This window comes from Leucopleurus acutus (genome assembly GCF_964270905.1).
Source record: "Leucopleurus acutus genome assembly, chromosome: 6".
Taxonomy (NCBI): Eukaryota; Metazoa; Chordata; class Mammalia; order Artiodactyla; family Delphinidae; genus Leucopleurus; species Leucopleurus acutus.
The window spans coordinates 56638869-56664228 of NC_139149.1; the positions used below are offsets into that span (position 1 = coordinate 56638869).

General features: G+C 37.9%; 1 protein-coding gene across 5 annotated transcripts in view; it reads left to right on the forward strand.

Moving 5' to 3' along the window:
* The first annotated feature begins 238 nt into the window (after window positions 1–238).
* UBR3 (ubiquitin protein ligase E3 component n-recognin 3) overlaps window positions 239–25360 on the forward strand; it is a 232759-nt gene continuing 207637 nt past the window's right edge. For all 5 annotated transcript variants that reach the window (XM_082840764.1, XM_082840766.1, XM_082840767.1 and 2 more), the window contains exon 1: window positions 239–825. In XM_082840764.1, coding sequence (XP_082696890.1) covers window positions 278–825 — 548 coding nt within the window. In that variant the 5' untranslated portion in view covers window positions 239–277. The remainder of the gene's footprint in view (window positions 826–25360) is intronic.

Here is a 25360-nt window from a genome sequence, read left to right on the forward strand (position 1 = left end):
ATTTTAAAGTCAGGTCCCTTGTTTTAGTGGCTCTCAATTGTAGTTGAGAGCCAAGAGGTCGGAGGAAGAAACAGGAGGTCCGCCCCAAGCGAGAGGGTCGGGAAGCAGGCACCCCAGCGCGAGGGGGCGTGTGCAGGGGCGGGGACACAGGCAGAGGTGCGCGGCAGCCCCGGGGTATCGCGAGAGTTGGGAGGGCCGAGCAATCGCAGCAGCCAATTCCCCCACCCTCCCAGGAGGAGCCGCCGGCCCTGGACTCTCCAAATTCTGAGCTCTCATCATGGCGGCGGCGGCGGCGGCGGCGGCCGTCGGGGGTCCGCAGCCACCCCAAGCCGAGATGCCCGCGCCCGGGCTGGCCCTCGACAAGGCAGCCACCGCCGCGCACCTGAAGGCGGCCCTCAGCCGGCCAGACAACCGCGCAGGTGCCGAGGAGCTGCAGGCGCTGCTGGAGCGGGTGCTGAGCGCCGAGCGGCCGCTGGCTGCGGCTGCAGACGGCGAGGAGGCGGCGGCGGCCGGCGGCGGGGGCGGTCCGGGGGCGGCCGAGGAGGAGGCCCTGGAGTGGTGTAAGTGCCTTCTGGCGGGCGGCGGAGGCTACGACGAGTTCTGCGCGGCGGTGCGGGCCTACGACCCCGCGGCGCTCTGCGGCCTGGTCTGGACAGCCAACTTCGTGGCCTACCGCTGCCGGACGTGCGGCATCTCTCCCTGCATGTCGCTGTGCGCCGAGTGCTTCCACCAGGGTGACCACACCGGACACGACTTCAACATGTTCCGCAGCCAGGCCGGCGGTGCCTGCGACTGCGGGGACAGCAACGTGATGCGGGAGAGTGGGTGAGTGGAGCTGTCCTCCGGGGCGGGGGGCACCGCGGGAGGCCCAGGCCGAGGTCTGGGGAGGCCTTGGGGAGGGGAGCTTGGAGCCGACCCAGAGCTGTCAAGGGAAAGGAGTGGGGCAGGAGGTTGCAGCCACATGGGGATGGAAGTGACTGAGCTGTCAGCGGTGAAGGGGATGGGGAGGAGGGGGAGAGCGGAGCGCGTATTTAGGGAACAAGGCTGTGAATTTTCGGGGAAGCCAGGGCGAACGAGTGATTGAGAGAAAAGAGCCAGTGCGTGGGGTAGGAGCGGAGAGAAGAGGAGAGGATACTCGGGGAATCTGTTGTCGAGCTGTCAATTGCGTACTTGCTGGGAAGGGCTTTAAAGCTGCCTGTTTCTTGGGAAGAGACTGATGATGTGATTTGGATTGGCTGGGAGAGGGATGATATTGGGGACCGAATTGGGTCGCTGGATGATGCGACTCGGGGAGGTGGTCTTGCAGCTGCAGGGGAGGACAGCTTGTGGAAAGGGACTTCTGAACTGTCAGTGTGTCAGTATGAGGGAAGGAGCTCTTGAGCTGATGGGGGTTGAGGGAGGAGGGAAGGGGAGGGGCCTGTATGAAAAGTGACTGTTGAGCTGTCAGTGGAGTATTTGTTGTGCTGGAATGACATCTAGAATTGAGCTACCGAGCGAGCAGTCAATTATAGAATACCTTCCATACCAGCACAAACAAAACACTGAGCGAATTACGAATCATGTGTTAGGTCTTCTCCAGTTAAAAGGGCACTTTATGCACTGACTAATATGTGAACCTCTATCTAAAAGGAAACACTCAAATGCTTTTTCGGTAGGAATGATGTACCAGGGTGTTGGGATTTAGGACAAAAGACATTTCAGAGATTGCAGTGAGTTAAAGAGTTGATGCATGTTGTGTCTTGGCTTGGGATATGATGTCAGTGTCTGGGGAAGTCCCGGGGAAAGAAAAACTTAGTCAAAGAGAGGAAATTTTGGCTGGTTAGTAGCCGAAAGAATGTTAGCAAATCCAGTTATTCAAGTTTTTCAGTTTTCAGATCTTATAATTAATGATAGAGTCTAATCCCGTTAGTAATGGTCACTATTTTCTTTGGAGTACTTGTAAGTTACTGTTATTCCAGAATATTTGTATCGACTAGGTACAAGCAAGGCTCCTAGGATATTAAAAATGAACAAGACATTGACCTGCCCCTTAAGCCGCTTACACTAGAGTAGAAAATGATAAATTCCTTAAATAGTCTGGGAGTCAGAGGAGGCTCTGTGCAGAAAAAAGCTTCAGAAAGGAGCTGTTTTGAGCTTGTTAATGATAATAATACTTATAATACTGCTATTGCTAGTAACAACAATAGCAATAATTGCAGCTGACATTTGCCAGCTTAAAGTGTATACCTGACACTTAAAAATACTGTAAAAATTGACAATTGAATAGGTAAGATATTTATGTAGCTAAAAAAGCAAAAAAATAAATTAAAAAGATACACAGTTTGAAGTTTCCCTCCCATCCTGTCTCCCATCTGCCCAGTTTCTTCACACTGTTACTAGTTCCTCTTAGTGCAAAAAGAAACAAGGATGAATATGTATTTTGATATTTCAGCCTCTTTTTATGCAAAAGGTAACGTATCATGTGCACTGTTGTATACATCTTGAATTTTTCACTTATTTGAGATCTTTCCATGTCAGTAAATCAGTGTACTCACTCTATTAAAAAAAGCAATCTGCTGCATAGTGTTTCATGTCATAAATTTGCCATTCTTTATTTAGTCATCACTTTTGATGGACATTTTGGTTTCAGTATGAAAGAAAAAACTGGTATACCTCTCTTTGCGTACCTGTGCAAGAATATCAGTGGGATAAATTCTCAAAGTGGGATTTCCAGATTGCCCCCCAAAAGGCTTAGGAGTAAGCAGAACATGTGACTCTCTTTCACACCAGCCTCAACAACAGAGTGCTATTAAAATTTTGGAGTTTTATTCATCTTTTTGGAAAATAGTGGTCAAATATTAAAATCTGCTTTACATTAACTCACTTAATCAATAACTCTGAGATTGTTACTGTTATTATCCCCATTGTACAGAAGAGGAAAGTGGGGCACAGAGTTTTAAGAAACTTGCTCAGGATTACACAGGTAGTTGGCTAGGCATGCTGGCTCCAGAGCCTGACAGTTCAGTACTTCTCTCTATTGCCTCTACAAGTACCATTCCTTTTTTTTTTTTTTTTTAATTAATTAGTTTATTTTTTGGCTGTGTTGGGTCTTCGTTGCTGCGCACGGGCTTTCTCTAGTTGCAGCGAGTGGGGGCTACTCTTGGTTGCAGTGTGCGGGCTTCTCATTGCAGTGGCTTCTCGTTGCGGAGCATGGGCTCTAGGCAAGCGGACTTCAATAGTTGTGGCACACGGGCTCAGTAGTTGTGGCTCGTGGGCTCTAGAGCACAGGCTCAGTAGTTGTGGCGCACGGGCTTAGTTGCTCCGTGGTATGTGGGATCTTCCCGGACCAGGGCTTGAACCCGTGTCCCCTGCATTGGCAGGCAGATTCTTAACCACTGTGCCACCAGGGAATTCAGTTATTTTTGATTAGTAGTACTGATATAATAAATGTGGCCTATTAACAGGTATACGAATCAAAGGAAGAAAACAACTGAGAATTCATTTGTGGGAAGAGATCACAAAGCCTATAGAAACTGTATTAATAATTGTATGTTGCCACTAATGTAAGTACAGTCATTGTCACAAATGATTAATGGATGGATGAGTTCAAAAAACGTAATGGAGAAAAAAAAGAAAAAAAGTAATGGAAAATCTAAACTAATGTCAGACTGGTTTGGGGTTCTGATGTTACGAACCAGAAATTGGAATTTTAAACATTTAGTTTTCAAATTTTGATGCAGAGGATGACCATTTTCATGTTCTATCGTGTATTATTGATTTCTTTTGCCTCCTTATTCTTCCTCACAGATTCTAAACTCCTTAAAAAATAGGAACCTCATCTTGCTATTATTTTTCAAAGGCTCTTGTACTTAGTAGTAAATGTTGAATTAAATTGGATAAAATAGTAGCTGTTATACCTGAAAATTTGCCCTGAGATTACATTGCTTTAGTTATTCAGGGAGTGGCATGGATTATTAAATTTATAGCATCTTTTTTCAGCGTACTTCAGGACTGATTTCTTTTTTAATTTCAAAAGTAATACTTATTGGTTATAACATAAAAGTAGGTGGAAAAGTAAAAAGTAAAGGTTCCTCTTTCCTCCATCCCACACCTCAGTGAGAGATTTCCCTTACTTTTGAGCTTAGTTATACATTTAAAAGATTTTAGTTATAATTTACTCAGCATTTCTAGATGTTGTGTTGTAGGAAGTTTTTAGGTTATTTGGTGTGTGGCAATGCCAGAAATCAAAGCAGTGAATGTCTGGTTGAACAGTGTTATACTCTTCTGAATCTTGCTTTTTTCCTGTGAACGTACTTATTGGATTCTGTCTCTTATTAGTACACATAGAACCATTTTATTTTCTTTTTTAAAGTTAAATTGTATTCTATTGCATTTTCATATTTTTGTATTTTACTGTAATTTTTTCAGTCAGTTCCCTTCTGATAGACATGTAAATTGTTTCCAGTCTTGGGCTTAATATAAGCTTTATTGTAGTCAGTATTCTTGTATACACTTCTTTGTGTATGTGTGAGTATATGTGTGAGGATAAATTATCAGAAGTTATATTATATCTGGTTAATGGAAATGTGCATTTTAAACTTTGATAGAGCCCTCCAAAGAGATTAATTTACACTCCTACCAACAGTATTTGAATGAGCATGTTTCCACACATCTTGGCCAATGTATATGGTGTTACCAGTTTTTCTGATCTTTGTTAACCTGATAAGTGAAAAGTGATATCTTTTTTATCTATTTTGAAGCAAATCTCAGGTATCTTATAATTCAGTTTATAAATGTTTAAGTATGTATCTCAGTAAAAAGATACAAACCCTGAAAAATAAAACAACCCAAATGTCCACTGACAGATGAATGGATAAACAAAATGTGGCATATTCATAAGATGGAATATTATTCAGCCTTTACAAGAAATGAAATTCAGACACATGCTACAAAATGGATGAACCTTAAAAACCTTATGCTAAGTGAAATAAGCCTGACACAATAAGACAAATGTTGTATGATTCTGTTTATATGAAGTAGCTGCAATAGTCTCATTCACAGAGACAGAAAGTAGAATGGTGGTTGTCTGGGGCTGGGGGCAAGGGGGAATGGAGAGTTATTGTTTAATGGGTAGAGTTTCAGTTTGGGAAGATAAAACTGTTCTTGAGTTGGATGGTGGTGATGGTTGCACAACAATGTGAATGTTCTTAATACCACTTAAAAATGGTTAAATAATAAATTTTATGTTATGTGTATTTTATCACAAAATAATTACAGTACTGTTACCACAATTATAGTACCTAAAATATTCACAGTGATTTTTTAATATCTTCAAATAGCAAGTGAGTATTCAGATTTTCCCACTTGTCTCATAAATGATTTCTTAGGGTTAATTTAGGAGTAGGATGCAAACAATGTCCTAATGTTGTATTTGGTTTTTATTTCTCTTAAGAATCTTAATTTATAGTCTCCCCCTCCCCCTTCTTTTTTCCTTCTTTGCAATTTATTAATTAAAGAAACCGACATTCTGGGTTTTACTGATTGCATCTCTGTGATATGTAACTTGTTCCTCTGCCCATTATTTCTTGTACACTAGTAGTTGGATCTAGAGTCTTGACCAAATTTTAGGTTCTCTTTTTTTGGGGAGGGGGCAAGAAAACTTTATCATGGTGTTTTATATTTCCTGTTGAATAATAGCTGGAGCCACAGAACGTCTCCTTGTCTATTCTTTAGTAAATGTTAGGTTGATCAGTGGGTTCAGGTTTGTCAGCCCAATCCTTTGTCATGGAGTTCCCTATCATGTTAAAGATTTTTGCAGCTATCGATTATCATTGTCTAGATCTATTATTTTATTAGGGGCTGCAAAATGGTGATATTCTAATTGTATTATCTTTTCATGTATTAGTGAGTTCTTTGTAGAATACTCTATTCTTTTTAATTAATTAATTAATTTGGCTGAGTCTGGTCTCAGCTGCGGCACGTGGGATCCTTCGTTGTGGCCCGGGCTCTTTGTTGACGTGCAGGCTTCTCTCTAGTTGTGGCATGTGGATTTTCTCTCTCTAGTTGTGGCGCATGGGCTCCAGGGCCCATGGGCTCTGTAGTTTGTGGCACGCGGGCACTCCTGTTGCAGTGCGCGAGCTCAGTAGTTGTGGTGTGCGGGCCTAGTTCCCGGACCAGGGATCGAACCCATGTCCCCCACATTGGAAGGCAGATTCTTTACCACTGGACCACCAGGAAAGTCCCTATAATACCCTATTCTTAAAGTTTCAAGGATCAGCTATACTTTATCTATTTCTCTAGACATGTTTTACAGAGATTTTCTACTACAGAGGGGTGTACTGTGGCCAAGCAAATTTGGGAAACACTTCACGTCATATCTTCTTGACTATCTGCAATGTGTAACATCTTAAAGAAATCCTATAGTAAAGAAATCTGTAACTTTGAATAATCTAAGTTTCATTGGTTAAATCTAGGAAGCTGTTATTTTGAGTCATACCAGTTTGGGAACTTTTGGCCACTTGAATACCCTCCCATTACCTTAATGTCAGCATGTCTAAAATTGAATCAATTATATCGCTCTCCAAAATACTTCCATGTAGATTTTCCTTTTTTATTTTCCTATTTATTTATTTATTATTTTATTTTAGTTTTTTTGGCCGTGCTGTGAGGCTTGTGGGATCTTAGTTCCCTGACAAGGGATTGAACCTGGGCCTTTGGCCATGAAAGCACAGTCCTAACCATTGGACTGCTGGAGAATTCCCTTTGTTTCTTTTTAAATTAGTATCATTTTCCCCCCAGTCAGAAATCCCAGCTACTTGTGGCTTAAACCTTGAAGAGATTTACTGTTTTGCATCTCAGGACTAGTTCAGCAGCTTATTAGTGTTATTGGGGACCCAGGCTTTTTATAAACTTTTGTTCCATCACTTAGTTTGTTTACATTTGGTCTTTGTTGTCTCATGTCTGGGGAAAAACAGAGGAATGGATTTTGGGTAGATATCTAATAGTGTCTCCTTGTGTCATTATTGATTCTTCCCTTTCCCTCTCCTTGCATGCTTGGTACCAAGACCTGTTCTTTTGTTTTCTCTTAGATTTGTTCTTTTCATTCTCTGCTGTTACCTTAGGTCAAGCCTTCATCACATCATAACCTATTCCATGATAATTTACTGTTTTCCTGCCTGTAATAATCTCACAGTTCAGTCTAACTTTCACTCATATAAAATTCTGCTTTACATATGTGACTACTTTGCTTAAAATAGCTTCCTGGTGGTCCAGTGGGTAAGACTCTGTGCTCCCAATGCAGGGGGCCCGGGTTAGATCCCTGGTCAGGGAACTGGATCCCGCAAGCATGCCACAACTAAGAAGCCCCCATGCTGCAACAAAAAAGATCCTGCATGCCGCAACTAACAGTCCGCGGGCTGCAACTGAGACCTGGCGCAGCCAAAAAAAAAAAAAAATGGCTTCCCATTTTTTATAAGCTAAAGTCTGGCGCCCTTAGCCTGGCGTCAGTGTTTTCCACAACGTGGCCTCTACCTATTTTGCCAACCTTATCATCTCCTTTGCAGTGGCATCCTCTCTTGTTATTTTTTTTTAGCTCACTGTATATATTCCTGTCCTCAAAGTCTCATGTTGCAAAGTCCAGTGGTGAGTTTTATCTTCACTGTGAAGCTCATGTGTAGGGACAACACTTCTATAGCATAAGTACAGTGTGAAACCAAACTGCAGGATTTGATTTTCTGAATTAACAGTTCTTTTTCATTTCTAGTTTATATCGCTACAAGTACCAAACTTTCAATAAAGATTTGATGATGAAGACCTGTGCCATATTTATCTCTTTTATTTATATTCTCTTTGCACATATTCAGAGTTTTAGTATGTTATCTATGTGTTTACATGGATTACTTGTGAAATTTTCTTTCCTATGAATCTGGAATTTTCTCTACAGCAGGATCCATCTAACTTAAGTCACAAATTCAGACAAAGGAGCACAACACTCCTGTTCTGAGAGCTTGGAGGAAGAGGAGTTAAAGACATCTGTGTTCTCTTTTCTGTGTTCATTGTACTTTTTGTCATTACTAATTTACTAGAAATGAGGTAGACAGATTCTACTTCGTGAAGATTCTCCTTGAGCTGGAAGTGTAATTTCTAGTCATCTTCCTCATAAACCTCATAACTAGGAAGTTATGAGGTATAACTACAACAGAGCAATTTAGAAGTGTTGTTAAATAGTAATTTTTTTCTAATCATTTTTATTTCATATTAAATTCTTGAAAACTATTTTCAACTATGAAACATTTTCAATATACATAAAAGTATAAAAATAATATAACAAATACCTTTGTACTCACCACTGAGATTAATAGAGGTCAACCTTTCGTCATATTTTCCTTAGAGCTTTTTTCAATCAGAAAAATAAAGATCATCCTCTTCTCCCTTCCTTCCTCTTTCCCTCCCTAGGGGTTACCATTCTCCTGAAATTCCTGTGTCATATCCATGCATGTTTTACTTTTTTTTATTTTTTATTTTTGCGGTACGCGGGCCTCTCACTGTTGTGGCCGCTCCTGTTGCAGAGCACAGGCTCCGGATGCGCAGGCTCAGCGGCCATGGCTCACGGGCCCAGCTGCTCCGCGGCATGTGGGATCCTCCCGGACCGGGGCACGAACTCGCATCCCCTGCATCGGCAGGCGGACTCTAAACCACTGCGCCACCAGGGAAGCCCTATGTCTTACTTTTATATTTACTTTTTACATTTACTTAAATGTACTACATTTAAACAATATTTATGTGAAAATTTTACATAAATTATTTTACATTATATGAATCCTTTTGCAGCTTGCCTTTTTTATTTGCCATGTTGCTAAAATAGACTAGTTCATTCATTTCTAACTACTATTAAACATTCAATAGTATGATTAAACCATAGTTTGCTTACCTATTTCTTTGCTGAAGGACAGTTAGATGCTTTACATTTTTCATTGTTTCTAAAAGGGCTGTAGTGAACATCTGTGCATGTGTCTCCTTGTATAGATATACCAGAATGTTTTTAGGAGAGGAATCATTGGATCATAGAGTGTGCATTCTATTCTTCGGCATTACTAGATAGTTAAGAGTTGCCTTCTGTTGGTTTATCCAGTTTACTCCCAATTACACTTCCACCAGGAATTTGAGTTCCTGTTTTTCTACTTACCAAAATTGGTGATATATATATATGTATCTCTCTGTCTCTCTATATATAATATTTTGCCAGTCTGTTGGTTATAAACATATTTAAAAATTTTGCATTTCCTGACTGCTAGGTAAAGTTGAACATCTTTTCATTTGTTTTTAGGCCATTTAGTTTCTTCTTTTGTGAACTGCTGGTTCATATTCTTTGCCTGTTTTCTACTGGGTTTTTAAATTCTATTTTACTGAGTCTTAATGTATGCTAGATACTGATCTTTGGATTCCTCATTTCATTGTTTTAGGCTGTGGCTTGTCTTTTCACCTTGTAATATATAATAGTGTTGTAAAAAGATTGAAATTAAAAATCTAGTTTTACTACTGTAGTTTGTATTATTTGTGTTTTTTAAAAATATTTGTATATTTTTTGGCTGCGTTGGGTCTTCGTTGCTGCACGTGGGCTTTCTCTGGTTGTGGCGAGCGGGGGCTACTCTTCGTAGTGGTGTGAAGGCTTCTCTTGTTGCAGAGCACGGGCTCTAGGGATGTGGGCTTCAGTAGTTGCAGCACGTGGGCTCAGTAGTTGTGGTGTGTGGGCTCAGTAGTTGTGGCTCACGGACTCTAGAGCGCAGGCTCAGTAGTTGTGGTGCACAGGCTTAGTTGCTCCGCGACATGTGGCATCTTCCCGGACCAGGGATTGAACCCGTGTACCCTGCATTGGCAGGCGGATTCTTAACCACTCCGCCACCAGGAAAGTCCTATTTGTCTTTTTAAAGCAAACTTCTTTACCTTGGTTTAAAAAAATGCTTATAAATTTTCTTCTGAAAGATTTAACATTTTGTATTTCATCTTCAGGTCTTTAGCCCATTTGGAATTTATTTTTACATATAATGTGAGATCGAGATCTAATTTTATCTTTTTCAATATGAGGATCCAGTTATTCTAGCACTGTTTATTTATTAAAAAAATTTTGTTTTAATTAAAAAAAATTTTTTTACAGTAGGTCCTTCTTGGTTATCTATTTTAAATATAGCAGTGTGTACATTTTAATCCTAAACTCTCAGTCTGACCCTCCCCCCCCAGACTTTCCCCCCGGTAACCATAAGTTCATTCTCCAAGTCTGTGAGTCTGTTTCTGTTTTGTTAATAAGTTCATCTGTACCATGTTTTTTTTTTTTAGGTTCTGTATATAAGTGATATCACATGATATTTGTCTTTCTCTGTCTGACTTACTTAACTTAGTATGATAATCTACAGGTCCATCCATGTTGCTGCTAATGGAATTATTTCATTATTTCATTCTTTTTAATGGCTGAGTAATATTCCATTTGTATATATGTACCACATCTTCTTTATCCATTCATCTGTCAGTGGATGTTTAGGTTGCTTCTATGTCTTGGGTACTGTAAACATCTAGCACCATTTATTAAACAGCCATTTTTTTCTTCATTGATTTTTGTGCCACCTCTGTCACGTATCAGTTTCCTGTATATGTCCTAAGCTCTCTGTTGTATTGATATGTCTCTTGCAACAATATCATACTACTTTAATTATTATAACATTAGAATATATCTCAATATGGCAGGATTTCCCTTATAATTCTTCAAAAGAATCTTGGCTATACTTGGTCCCTAGCTTTTTCATTTGAATTTCAGGGTCAGCTTGTCAAGTTCTGTGGAAAATTCTGTTAGTTATTTTTTGGAATCATGCTAAATTTGAGGACATTGCAGAAGGAGTCTCTACAAGGATATTCATTATAATACTATTTGAAATAGGAAAAATATAGAAATAATGAGAAAATATAGAAAATATAGAAACAATTAAACTGTTGTTTAATCATGCAGTGGAATTCTTTTCAGTAGAATACACATGTTGTCATCTTTGTAGTATTAAATCTTCCTAACCGTGAGAGTAGTGTAAATTGTTTTTTCTATCAATAAAGTAATTTCCTCCATAAATTGTGTATCTTTTGTTAAATTTGTTCCCCGATACCTTCTTTTTGTTTCTACTATAAATATCATTTAAAAAATTACTTTTTCTAATTCCTTGTTTATTGCTTTTTCTCAATATTTTATAGTATAAAAAGTTTCAAATGCTTTTTTTTTAATATTGATCAAGCAATATTCTGAAGTCTCTTCTAATAGCTAATCTGTACATTTTCTTATTAATGAGTTTTATTGTAGGTCTGGAATTTACATATATCTAATTTAACATTCTGAACAAGCCTTAGGGGTTGATATTATCATCTACCTAAGTAAAATATAGTCTCAGGGAGGCAACATGACCAAAGTGACACAGCTGTTATTTACACCGATTTCTGTGCATATTCCAAATCTTGTGTTCTTAGCCTCTGTGGCCTCTGTTGATACTGCCTACTAGTGAAAGCTGAAGAAAACTTTACAAAGAACTTGAATTTGATCTGGAAGGAGATTGGGAGTTAAAGGAGGACATTATGGATAGAAGGAACAGAAAACATAAAGCTTCACAGGCTTGAAAGAACATGATGTAATCAGGTACTAGAGTAGTTTTCAGCCTCACTCTCAAATAATATTTTAACTGGATTAAGAATTTTAGTTGAAATTTGTTTTCCCTTACACTTTGAAGGTACTTTTCTGTTGTCTTCCGGTCTCTGTTGTTGAGAAGTTATATTCCATCTAATTGTTCTTTTGTAAGTAATCTGCCTTTGTTAATTAGTTTTAAGGTTTACTTTTTGGTGATCTGTACTTTCAGTTTGATGTGTCTAGGTGTGGCTTCATTGTTGAGCTGATTCTAGATGAGGATTTGTGTCTCTCATCAGTTCTGAAAATTCTCAGCCATTGTCTCTTTGAATTTCAACTCTTTCCCATTCTTTATGTTCTGTTTCGGATACTATGCTACTATAACATATTTGTTGGATCTTCTCATTCTGTTTTCTAAATAGAGCTCACTCATTTTCTATCCATTTATCTTTTTTTTTTTTCCCTGAATTGGGGGTGATTTCCTCAGATCTGTCTTCTAGGTAATTCCTTCTTCAGTTCTGTCTAATCTGCTGTCCAGTTTGTCTATTAAGTTTTTAATTTGCATTTTTAGAAAAAATCTTTAAGGAAAATTTTACAAGAAATTTGAATTTTACCTGGAAGGAGATTGGGAGCTGTTTTCTAAACCATCACAGACATCATTGGCCCAGTGCCAGTTTTAAAAATTAATTTTTAGTTTGGGGAGTTCCAGTGCCACATAAGTAATGTAAATTTGAACCCCAAACTTGCATGAAGCCTAGATTTGGGATTTTGATTTCTTAAGGGAATTTTAAGCGTTGCCCATTGCTCAGGTAGAGATAATCCTGCTTGTAGGTGATTTTATTGGGAGAGATGGGGACAATTTAATGGAATATATTCTTTTTTTAAAGCTTAAAAAAAATACATTTATTTATTTGTTTTTGGCTGCATTGGGTCTTCATTGCTGCACATGGGCTTTCTCTAGTTGCGGCAAGCGCGGGCTACTGTTCATTGCGGTGCATGGGCTTCTCGTTGCGGTGGCTTCTTTTGTTGTGGAGCACAGGCTCTAGGTGCACGGGTTTCAGTAGTTGTGGCATGTGGGCTCAGTAGTTGTGGCTCCTGGGTTCTAGAGTGCAGGCTCAGTAGTTGTGGCACATGGGCTTAGTTGCTCCGTGGCATGAGGAGTTTTCCTGGACCAGGGCTTGAACCCATGTTCCCTGCACTGGCAGGCGGATTCTTAACCACTGCACCACCAGGGAAGTCCTGGAATATATTCTTTAAAGAATCTCAGGAAATCTAACCTGTAATAGTGGAAAGAATTTCCTAGAATGCTGGTTGGCAAGAATATTATAGTTCTGATTTATTCACAGTGATATTTTCATTATCAGAACTCCAGGTAGCTTATCAGTCATCTCTAGAGAACACTCATTTTTTGACCAGGGACCTTTGAAGTTGGTCTTGCTAATTTTCAGTTTAGAATTTGTGGGAACATAACTGTCTATGAGGCCATGTTTTGGTCTCACTTCCCAACATTTGTTATCTTTTAGTCCTTGGGTAAATCACTTAATTTTCCTAGGCTGTAGTTTTTCTCACATGTAAAATGGGGACAGTATTTGACCTGCCTACTTCAATTTTTCTTTTAACTAAATGAGACTAGAAACACATAAATAGAATGGTATTATTCCAATTTTATGTAATTGATTGCCCAGGACTATGAAACATTGGCATGCTATATTAATATTCCATTATACTGGTGATAGAACTGTTAAAAAGCAAAGCCTTTTATCAAAGCATTGGATTGGAATGCTTGACCAAGGCAATTGCGTATGATTTTGAAGGCATTTTTTGGAATAGCTTGATTGAGGCATAATTGATTTATAATAAGTTGCACACATTTAAAGTACATTAAGTTTCTATATATATATACACATATATATGTATGTATACACACACACACACACACACACTTGTAAAACTATCACCACAATCAAGATAGTAAACATAGCAACCACCTGCAAGGTAATCCCTACCTTCTGCCTTTTTTCTGTGCCTCTTCCCCCAGCAACCACTGATCTATATTCTGTTGCTGTAGATTAATTTGCATTTCTAGAGCTTTATGTAAGTGGAATATATGTGTGTGTGTGTGTGTGTGTGTGTGTGTATGTGTGTATATTTATATTTTGTGATGCTAACACCACATTTATAAATGTAAAAAAATAGTTCACCAAATAACACTCTCTTATGGTGGCTTTTTTCTTTTTTTTTTAATGTTTCCCAAAACCTAAATCAGGGCACCATTTTTAGATAGTCATCAGGAAAATAACAGTGCATAGGAATTCTAGCCTTTCTCAGTGAGAACTTCAGCATCTTGTTTTTACCTTTTAACCCTGAATTATTCAAAAATTAATGCATTATTTCTTCAATTCTAGGAGGAAAACACCTTTTCCCATTTCCATTTTTCTTACTTTGTTTTCATGTTTATCAGAGCACCCAAAACATTTTATTATTGATAATTCAACTTCTTACAAATCATCCTCAAAGGCAGGACAAATTAAGTCAGTCTGGTGTGGATATATATACACACACATATATTTGATCTGGTGTCCTTCACTCAGTGTAACTATCTTAGATTCATTCATGTTGTTTTGTGTCAGTAGTTCATTCCTTTATTGCTAAGTAATATTCCACTGTAAGGATATAACACAATTTGTATATCTGTTCATCTGGTGATGAACATTTGAGTAGCTTCCAGTTTTTGGCTATTACAAATTCAGCTGTTATGAACATTCATATTCAAGTTGAGGTTTGTGTATTGATCTTACCTCTTGCAACCTCACTAAACTTATTTGGTCTAGTAACTTTTGATGGCTTCCATTAGGTTTTCTATGTAGATGAGCATGTTGACTGTGAATAAAGATTGTTTTACTTCTTCCTTTCAAATCTTAGTGCCTTTCCTTTCTCCCTCCCTCCCTCTCTTTCTCTCTCTCTCTGTATTTCTTCCTCCCTCCCTCCTCTCTCTCTTTCTTTTTCTCTTTCTCTCTCTCCCCCTTCCTTCCTTCCTTCCTTCCTTCCTTTCTTTCTTTCTTTCTTTCTTTTTCTTTCTTTTCTCTCTTTCTTTCTCTCTTTCTCTCTCTCTCTCTCTCTACTTCCTCCCTCCCTTCCTGATTGCATGGGGCACAACCTCCAGTACAGTGTTGAGCAGAAGTGGTGAATGTGTATATCCTTGTCGTGTTCCTGATGCTAGGGGAAAATAAGTCTTTTATCATTAAGTCTGATATTAGCTGTAGGTTTTTTGTAGATGCTCTTTATCCAATTGAGTAATTTCTATTCCTAGTTTGCTGAGAGGTTTTGTTTTTTTTTCCCCCCAATTATCAGCAGTGGGTTGCTGGATTTTGTCAAATATTTTTTCTGCATCTACTGAGGTAATTGTGTGATTTTTCTTTTTAATCTGTACATATGGTGAATTACATTAAGTAATTTTTTGAGTATTGAACCAGTCTTGCATCCTGGGGTAAACTCTACTTGGTCATGATGTATTACCCTTTTTATATATTGCTGGATTCGAGTTGCTAGTATTTTGATATGAGGATTTTTGTATCTGTGTTCAAGAGGGATATTGAACTATAGTTTTCTTTTTTAATATCTTTGTCTAATTTTGGTATTAGGGTAAAGCTACTTTCCTAAAATGAGTTTGGAAGGGTTCCCACCTCTTCTGAATTTTTTTAAGATTTTGTGTAGAATATAATATATTTCTCCCTTAAATGTTGGGCAGAGACTGGCAGTGAAGCAATCTAAGTTTGGAGTATTTATTGTTGGAAGGTTTTTAAGTACAAATTCAATTCCTTTAATGATGTACTACTTATTCAGGTTATGTTTTTGTGTGAGCTTTGGCAGTTTCAATCTTTCAAGGAATTTGACCATTTCATTTAAGTTGTTGAATTTAGGGGCAAAAGGTTGCTTGTAATATTTTATTGTTCTATCAGTGTCTGTAGAATATATAATGATATCATCTTTTTCATTCCTGTGTCACTTTTGTTGCTCTTTTTAAGCAACCAGCTTTTGATTTTATTGATTTTTCTGTTTCTTTTTTTTTTTCCCATGTGGTTCTCAATTTCAGTGATATGTCCTCTGTATCACCGGTCCCCAACCTTTTTGGCACTAGGGATAGTTTTGTGGAAGACAGTTTCTCCACGGACGGTATGTATTTTTAAAAATATTTTTTCCTGGGAATTCCCTGGTGCTCCAGTGGTTAGGACTCTGAGCTTCCACTGCAGGGACATGGGTTCGATCCTGGTCAGGAGACTAAGATGCGGCAAACTGTGTGGCGTCGCCAAAAAAACTCAAAAACCAAAAAACAAAGAATGTTTTTCTTTTGAACTATTTGTGTCTTTTTATTTAAAGTCCTTTTCTTGTAGGCAGTTGATCTTGTTGGGCCTATCTTTTTTTATCCAATTTGATAATCTCTGACAGTGGTATTTCGACTACATTTGATATGCTTATTGATACGGTTAGATTTAAGTGTATCATCTTGATGTTTATTTCCTATTTATCCCATCTACCCTTTGTTTGCTTTTTTCCTCCTTTTTGCCTTCTTTTAAATTATTTTTTATGTTTCCATTTATCTCCTTTGTTTGTTGATTAGCTTGTCATTGTTATTTTATTGATTGCCTTATGGTTTATAGTGTACAGTGTATCTTTAACTTATCACAGTCTACCTTCAGTTATGTTATACTACTTTATGTATAGTATAAGAATCTTCTAATAGTTTGTTTCTGTTTTTCCTCTCCCAGCTTTTATCTTACTGTTGTCATACATTTTATTTTCACATATATCATAAACTCATGAATACATTGTTGTTTTTATTTAAACAATCAATTTCTGGGCTTCCCTGGTGGCACAGTGGTTGAGAGTCCGTCTGCTGATGCAGGGGACACGGGTTCGTGCCCTGGTCCGGGAAGATCCCACATGCCATGGAGCGGCTGGGCCCATGAGCCATGGCCGCTGAGCCTGCGCGTCCAGAGCCTGTGCTCCGCAACGGGAGAGGCCACAGCAGTGAGAGGCCCGCGTACCGCCAAAAAAAAAAAAAAAAAAAAAAAAAAAAATCAATTTCTAATAGTGATTTAAATGATAATAAAAAAATCATACTCATCTAGTTACAATTTCCAGTGTTTTGTTCCTTTGTGTAGGTCCATGTTTCCATCTTATGCGTGAATGACTTCCTTTAATATATCTTATAGTGCAGGTTTGCTAGTGATGGATTCTTTCTTTTTTTTTTTTGGTATGTCTGGAAATGTCTTTATTTTGCTTTTTTTTTGCCTTTGTTTTTGAAAGATTCTAAGGATTCTAGTACTTTATGATATACTAGTGTCTTTTTTAAAAAAATTTTTATTTATTTTTGGCTGCATTGGATCTTCGTTGCTGCATGCAGGCTTTCTCTAGTTGCGGCGAGCGGGGGCTACTCTTGATTGCGGTTGCGGGCTTCTCATGGCGGTGGCTTCCTCTTGTTGCAGAGCATGGGCTCTCGGCGCACAGGCTCAGTAGTTGTGGCATGTGGGCTCAGTAGTTGTGACTCGCGGGCTTAGTTGCTCCACAGCATGTGGGATCTTCCCAGACCAGGGCTCCAACCTGTGTCCCCTGCATTGGCAAGCGGATTCTTAACCACTGTGCCACCAGGGAAGCCCACTAGTGTCTTCTTACTTGCGTTGTTTCCAAGGAGAAATCTGCTGTCATCTTTTTTTTTTTTTTTTTGGCTTCTCTGACCTGTCTTCTTCTGTGGCTGCTTTTCACATTTTCTCTTTATCCCTGCTTTTGAGTAGTTTGATTATGATGTCTCAGTGTAGGGTTTTTTTTTTTTTTTGGTTTTTTTTGTTCATGTTTTTTTGTGCTTGGGCTTGTTGAGCTTCTTGGACTTTGGGTTTATTATTTTAATCAAATTTGGAAAAAATTTTGAACATTATTTCTTTTATTTATTTATTTATTTGGCCACGCTGTGCAGCATGCGGGACCTTAGTTCCCCAACCAGGGATCGAAACTGTGCCCCCTGCAGTGGAAATGTGGAGTCTTCACCACTGGACTGCCAGGGAAGTCCCTGAACATTATTTCTTTATATGTTTTTCTACCTTCCTCTGCTTATGGGGACTCTAGTTACATGCATATTAAGCTGCTTGAAGCATAGCTCACTACTGTTCTTTTCATTTTTGGCAGTCTGCTTTTTTCTTGTCTTTTGTTTTTGCTAGTTTCTCTTTCTATGTCTTTAGGTTCACTAATCTTTTCTTCTTCCCTGTCTAATCTGTTAATCCAATCCATTGTATTTTTTATCTCAGACATTGTAGTTTAATCCCTAGAAGTTCAACTTTTTAATATCTTCCATATCTTTACTTAACTTTTGAACATATGGAATGCCATTATAATAACTTTTAATGTTTATTTCTGCGAATCTAACATGTGTGTTAATTTTGGATCATTTTGATTGATTGTTCTCCTCATCATAGATTGTTTTTTTCTGCTTCTTTATACTCCAGACATTGGATGCCTGCCATGGTGAATTTTACCTTTTTAGGTGCTTGATATTTTTTCTATTTACGAATATTTTTGAACTTTGTTTTGGCATGTAGTTAATTTTTTGGAAACAGTTTGGTTCTTTCAAGTTTTGCTTTATGGTTTGTTAGGTGGGTCAGGAGAATTGCTCAGTCTAGGGCTAATTATTTCCCATTACCAAGGAAACACCTTCCCTATTACCAAGGAAAGTACCTAATATCTCATGAATTATGAGTTTTTGCAGGCTGGCTGATGGAAATGACTGTTCTATATGTGAACATGTGCTGTGTTCTAATTTTTTCAATTAAAAAAAATTTTTTTTTTTTTCCTGGCCTTGGGTAGTTTTCTCATATTTATGTGCTGATCTATACTCTGGTGAATACTCAGGGATTCCCTGTATAGATTTCTGGAATTATTTCCCTGTGGAATTCTTTTCTGTCTGGAACTCTGTCCTGTTCACTTTAGTGGCATTGATTTTCCTAGACTCTCAGTTCTGCCTCCTCCCTTAACTCAGGAAGCTTGCCTGGCTCCATTTGGTTCTCCTTCTTCGGGTTGTAGCCTTGAAACCCTCAAGGCAGTAAGATGTGACATTTGAAGGGGCTCATTTCATTTGCTTCCCATCTGTTAGAGATCATTGTCTTTCACTGCCTGATGTTCAGTGTCTGGAAAACCACTATTTATGTATTTTGTCTGCTTTTTTGGTTGTTTTTGGATGAGGGGATAAATCCAGTATTTGTGACTCTATCTTGGGCTGAGGTACAAAAACACTGACATGCAAAATTTTTAAAAGCCTTTATTCTGATTAACAGGTTTTATTTAATTAACTCTTATTAATAAAGTATACTTTTGGAGTAAAGAATAGTATCATTATAATGTTTTTTTACTTTTGAGTTAAATAGTACTTTGCTTGTAAAAAACTGAGGAAAAAATAATATTACCCATCTTTTTCAGAGAATATGTTTTTAAATGGGATGCTTATCTCTAATTATGCACATATTTGTAGTACAGTATTATATGCGGTATTCTCATAGCTATATTTACCAGTCACCTAAGTGGACTTTTTTCTGTATATGTGCTCTCAGAAAATCTGTTGGATTTTGCTCTAACTTTGGAAGAGTACCTTTTGCTTTTAGAGAAGAGGGCCCACAACCTGTTAGACGTTTACCCTCATCTGTGTTCACTGCTGGATTTTCCTGAAGACATGTAATGTCAGGTTTCTTAATATTTAAGTTAGGCACTTTGAGCTTGTCATTTATAAGGTTGGTCTGACGTTCATAAGTTAGATAGAATTTGCATGGTATATATCTTTCCTTCCCTTTACTTTTAACTTAAATATATCTTTGTATATTTATATTTAAAGTGCATTTCGTTAAGTAGCTTATTGGTGATCATTTCACAATATACACAAATACCTAATCGTTATACTGAACTCCTGAAACTAATATAATGTTATATGTCAATAATATCTCAAAGAAAGTGCATTTCTTGTATAGACGATATATTTGGATTTTGCTTTTTGCAAATCACTATGATAATCTCTATCTTTTAATTGGCATGCTTAGACTGTTCACATTTATTTTAATTCTTGATATGGTTTTATTAACATACACCAGCTTTGTTGTTCTCTATTTTTATTAGATTTTTTTTACCCTTCTCCTCTTCATGATAATTTCTGAGGTAGATATTATTGTCCTCATTTCACGGCGGAGTAATTAATTGGGGTAAGAGTGAGTCTTACTCAATGAATAGTAATTGGCATGGCTGGGATCCAGGTCTTTTGAGTTGGAGTCTGTTGAATAAATCTTGGTTTGAAATGTGAACCACTCTTTTGCTTACTGATTAACCATCTGCGTTAAAACATCTTTTCAGGGACTTCCCTGGTGGCGCAGCGGTTAAGAATCCTCCTGCCAATGCGGGGAATGTGGGTTTGAGCCCTGGTCCAGGAAGATCCCACATGCCGCAGAGCAACTAAGCCTGTGTGCCACAACTACTGAGCTTGTGCTCTAGAGACCACGTGCCACAACTACTGAAGCCCACGCACCTAGAGCCTGTGCTCCACAACAAGAGAAGCCACCGCAATGAGAGGCCCGTGCACCGCAATGAAGAGTAGCCCCCACTCACTGCAACTAGAGAAATCTGAGTGCAGCAGTGAAGACCCAGTGCAGCCAAAAACAAACAAACAAATAAATAAATAAAAAAACACCTTTTCAGAGGTGCTCATATTCCCTATAATTTGCCTTCCATAGTTATTTTTTTCCTGGTAATTAATTATAGTTAGAGGGCAATGTGTTTTAATCTCTTTAGGCCTTAGACTGCCTATTTTTTTAATTTTTAAATTTTTTTATTATTATTTTTTAATATCTATTGGAGTATAATTGCTTTACAATGGTGTGTTAGTTTCTGCTGTATAACAAAGTGAATCAGCTATGTGTATATATATAGCCCCATATCCCCTCCCTCTTGCGTCTCCCTCCCACCCTCCCTATCCCACCCCTCGAGGTGGACACAAAGCAGCGAGCTGATCTCCCTGTGCTATGCGGCTGCTTCCCACTAGCTATCTCTTTTACATTTGGCAGTGTATATATGTCCATGCCACTCTCTCACTTCGTCCCAGCTTACCCTTCCCCCTCCCCGTGTCCTCAAGGCCATTCTCTATGTCTGTGTCTTTATTCGTGTCCTGCCCCTAGGTTCTTCAGAACCATTTTTTTTAGATTCTATACGTATGTGTTAGCATATGGTATTTGTTTTTCTCTTTCTGACTTCACTCTGTATGACAGTCTCTGGGTCCATCCACCTCACTACAAATAGCTCAATTCCATTTCTTTTTATGGCTGAGTAATATGACATTGTATATATGTGCCACATTTTCTTTATCCATTCATCTGTCGATGGACACTCAGATTGCTTCCATGTCCTGGCTATTGTAAATAGAGCTGCAATGAACATTGTGATACATGACTCTTTTTGAATTATGGTTTTCTCAGGGTGTATGCCCAGTAGTGGGATTGCTGGGTTGTATGGTAGTTCTATTTTTAGTTTTTAAAGGAACCGCCATACTGTTCTCCATAGTGGTTTATCAATTTACATTCCCACCAACAGTGCAAGAGGGCTCCCTTTTCTCCACACCCTCTCCAGCATTTATTGTTTGTAGATTTTTTTGTTGATGGCCATTCTGACCGGTGTGAGGTGATACCTCATTGTAGTTTTGAGTTGCATTTCTCTAATGATTAGTGGTGTTGAGCATTCTTTCATGTGTTTGTTGGCAATCTGTATATCTTCTTGGGAGAAATGTCTATTTAGGTCTTCTGCCCATGTTTGGATTAGGTTTTTTGTTTTTTTGATAGTTAGCTGCATGAGCTGCTTGTATATTTTCGAGATTAATCCTTTGTCAGTTGCTTGGTTTGCAAATATTTTCTCCCATTCTGAGGGTTGTCTTTTCGTCTTGTTGATGGTTTCCTTTGCTGTGCAAAAGCTTTTAAGTTTCATTAGGTCCCATTTGTTTATTTTTGTTTTTATTTCCATTTCTCTAGGAGGTGGGTCAAAAAGGATCTTGCTGTGATTTATGTCATGGAGTGTTCTGCCTGTGTTTTCCTCTAAGAGTTTTATAGTGTCTGGTCTTACATTTAGGTCTTTAATCCATTTTGAGTTTATTTTTGTGTATGGTGTTAGGGAGTGTTGTAATTTCATTCTTTTACATGTAGTTGTCCAGTTTTCCCAGCACCACTTATTGAAGAGGCTAGACTGCCTATTTTTTTATATTATTATTATTTTAAAAAATATTTATTTATGTATTTATTTGTTTGTTTATTTTGGCTGCACCGGGTCTTAGTTGCGGCACTCGGGATCTTTGTTGTGGCATGTGGGAATTTTTTAGTTGTGGCATGCAGACTCTTATTTGCGGCATGCATGCGGGATCTAGTTCCCCGACCAGGGATCAAACCCAGTTCCCCTGCATTGGGAGTGCAGAGTCTCACCCACTGGACCACCAGGCAAGTCCCCAGGCTGCCTGTTTTTAAATGCACATGTAGTATTTAATGTTAGAATGTACCCTAGAGATCATTTACTATCAGCCCTTCATTTTGTAGTTGAGATGTATCTTAGACTTTTTAAGCAGTGATTGAGATCACTGTATTTTAAATACTTTCATAATCTAAGAGCACTGGCCTCATTGACTAACAGATCAGTGGATTATGGATTAATTTGATTAATGAATAGGTAGACTTGCATTTTTCTATTACATGGCTATATATCCTTTGGATTCCTCTAGTATATGGAGTTGGCGAACTACTTCCCAGGAATTGGCTGCTTGTTTTTGTAAAAAAGTTTTTTTGAACACACTGCATTCATTTAGTTATATTGTTTATGGCTGCTTTCACTTCACAAAGGCAGAGTTGAGTACTGACAGAAACTGTATGACTCTCAAAGCCTAAAATATTACTATCTGGCCCTTTAAGAAAAAAATGTTGGCTTCTATAATAGAGTTGTGGATTTTTGTGGATCTAAAAATGCCTACTTTAAACCAACTAATTAAAATTATAAGCAAGCCTGTGAATAACTATTAACTTAAATAAATAACTTGAGATCTCATCCAAACCAAAATACTATGAAAGAATGTAAATTTTCAACAGATGTGTGTTTGGCTTTAATATTTTCTTTTTTCTTATCATACACTAGTGTAAGCATAACTAAAAATCACTTAGTCACTTGAATTCTGGTTTGAAAGGTGAGAGGGAGGAACTGCTTACGGATGCCTGAGAAAATGTTGCTGCCAGAAGCTGAGATAAGGAACCCAGGAGAGGGGAACAGTTTTGGTGAACAGAGATCATAGAGGACTGGAGCTGGGCAAGAGGCAGACAATTTTTGACGTCGTTCCATTTTGTCTAGCAAATGACTCACTATCATTGATCAGGGTTTATTGTAAGCTACGAGCAGAGTATTTTTGTCAGGTAGGTTACAAAGATGTGCTGGTTCTTAAAATGTAAGTACACTTTTTTCTTTTTTCTCTATAACGGAACTTAGTTTCTTTGAACTCCGCATGAATTTATGTGTGTTGTTTGTGTATATATATATGTGCAGAGGATGAAGTAAGGAAGAAAGAGAAAGAGGAACCTATTAAATAATTCTGGTCAAAAGATCCCCTGAGATATAGTTTATTTTTTAAACAGTAATAGAAAAAATCCTTTAAGGTAGGTGTTCTTCTTTATCTCTGAGATTATTAACTTAATGTTTTACCATAGTTTTGGTAATTATATTTCTTATCATCTGCTCAGTTATCCATCTTGCAGTTAGGTACTCTAAAAGAAAAGAAGTTTAGGTTTTTATAACACTGAAATTTAACACTGGCAATTAAGGTTAACCCTTCTCATTGAGAAAGAGGGAAGTGATGCCTTGCCTTAGGTTTATTTGAAGTAATACTGAATAGGGGTTTTAACTCAGATTCTGAGTATCTGTATAAGTAAGTCAGTGTTTTTTATGTTATCAAATTTACATACACAGGAAAGTATGTATAAAATGTATGTATACAGTATAAAGAATTTTAGTAGAAGGAACACTCATGTACCACTATCTACATTAAGAAATAGATTATTGATAGATATTTTATATTACCTTATTTCTAATAGAAAATGAATTCAAGTTAATCTGAAACTTCAAGGTGATGAAAGTTTTTTTTTTTTTTTTTTCCTTAAGACCAAAAAAAGCTCTAGAGAGTATTAAGGGATTAAACATTGAGATTAGGAAGAGGTTAGAAAGGGTTAGCCTTAATGCTGGTATTAAAATACTATATATAATAGATTCTTAAAGCAAGAGAATTTCTCATTGTCATTTAATTAGAAGGGCCATGCAACCTAGATTTTCCTCTCTAGCTTTATTGAGGTATAATTGACAAAGTTATATACATTTAAAGTATATAACATGATGATTGTTATATACATGTAACATGATGTATATGTTACAAAATGATTACCACAGTAAGGTTTAGTTAACACATTCATCACCTCATATGGTTACCTTTTTTTCGTGGTAAGAACTAAAATCTACTTTCTTAGCAAATTTCAAGTATATAATACAGTATTGTTAACTGTAGTCACCATGCTGTACATTAGATCGCCAGAGATTATTTATCTTACAACTGGAAGTTTGTACACTGTGACCAACAATCCATGTTCCCCTCCCAAGCCCCTGACAACCACCATTCTACTCTCTGTTTCTCTGAGTTCAGCTTATTTTAGATTGCACTTACAAGTGAGATCATACAATATTTGTCTTTCTCTGACTTATTTCACTTAGCATAATGCCCCTTAAGTTCGTCCATATTGTCACAAATGGCAGGATTTCCCTCTTTTATGGCAGAATGATTTTTTCCATTGTATGTGTATCACATTTTCTTTATCCATCATCTTTTAGCTGACACTGAGTTGTTTCCGTGTCTTTGCTGTTGTGACAGTGCTACAGTGGACATGGGGATGCAGATGCTTTTTCAGATAGTGATTTAATTTCCTTCAAATAGATTGAAAAGTGAGGATTGCTGGATCATATGCTAGTTCTATTTTTAATTTTTTGAGGAACCTCATACTGTTTTCCATAATGCTGTACCAATTTACATTCCCACTAACAGTGAACAAGAGTCCTCCCTTCTCCACATCTTCTTCAATACTAGTTCTTTCATGTCTTTTTGAATAAAAGCCATTCTACCAGATGTGAGGTGATGCCTCATTGTCATTTTTTTCTTTTTTCTTTTTTTAACATCTTTATTGGAGTATAATTGCTTTACAATGGTGTGTTAGTTTCTGCTGTATAACAAAGTGAATCAGCTGTACATATACATATATCCCCATATCTCCTCCCTCTTGCGTCTCCCTCCCACCCTCCCTATCCCACCCCTCTAGGTGGTCACAAAGCACCGAGCTGATCTCCCTGCGCTATGCGGCTGCTTCCCACTGGCTATCTGTTTTACATTTGGTAGTGTATATATGTCCATGCCACTCTCTCACTTCATCCCAGCTTCCCCTTCTCCGTGTCCTCAAGTCCATTCTTTACGTCTGCATCTTTATTTGTATCCTGCCCGTAGATTCTTCAGAACCATTTTTTTTTTTTTTAGATTCCATGTATATGTGTTAGCATACGGTATTTGTTTTCCTCTTTCTGACTTACTTCACTCTGTTTGACAGACTCTAGGTCAATCCACCTCACTACAAATAACTCAATTTCATTTCTTTT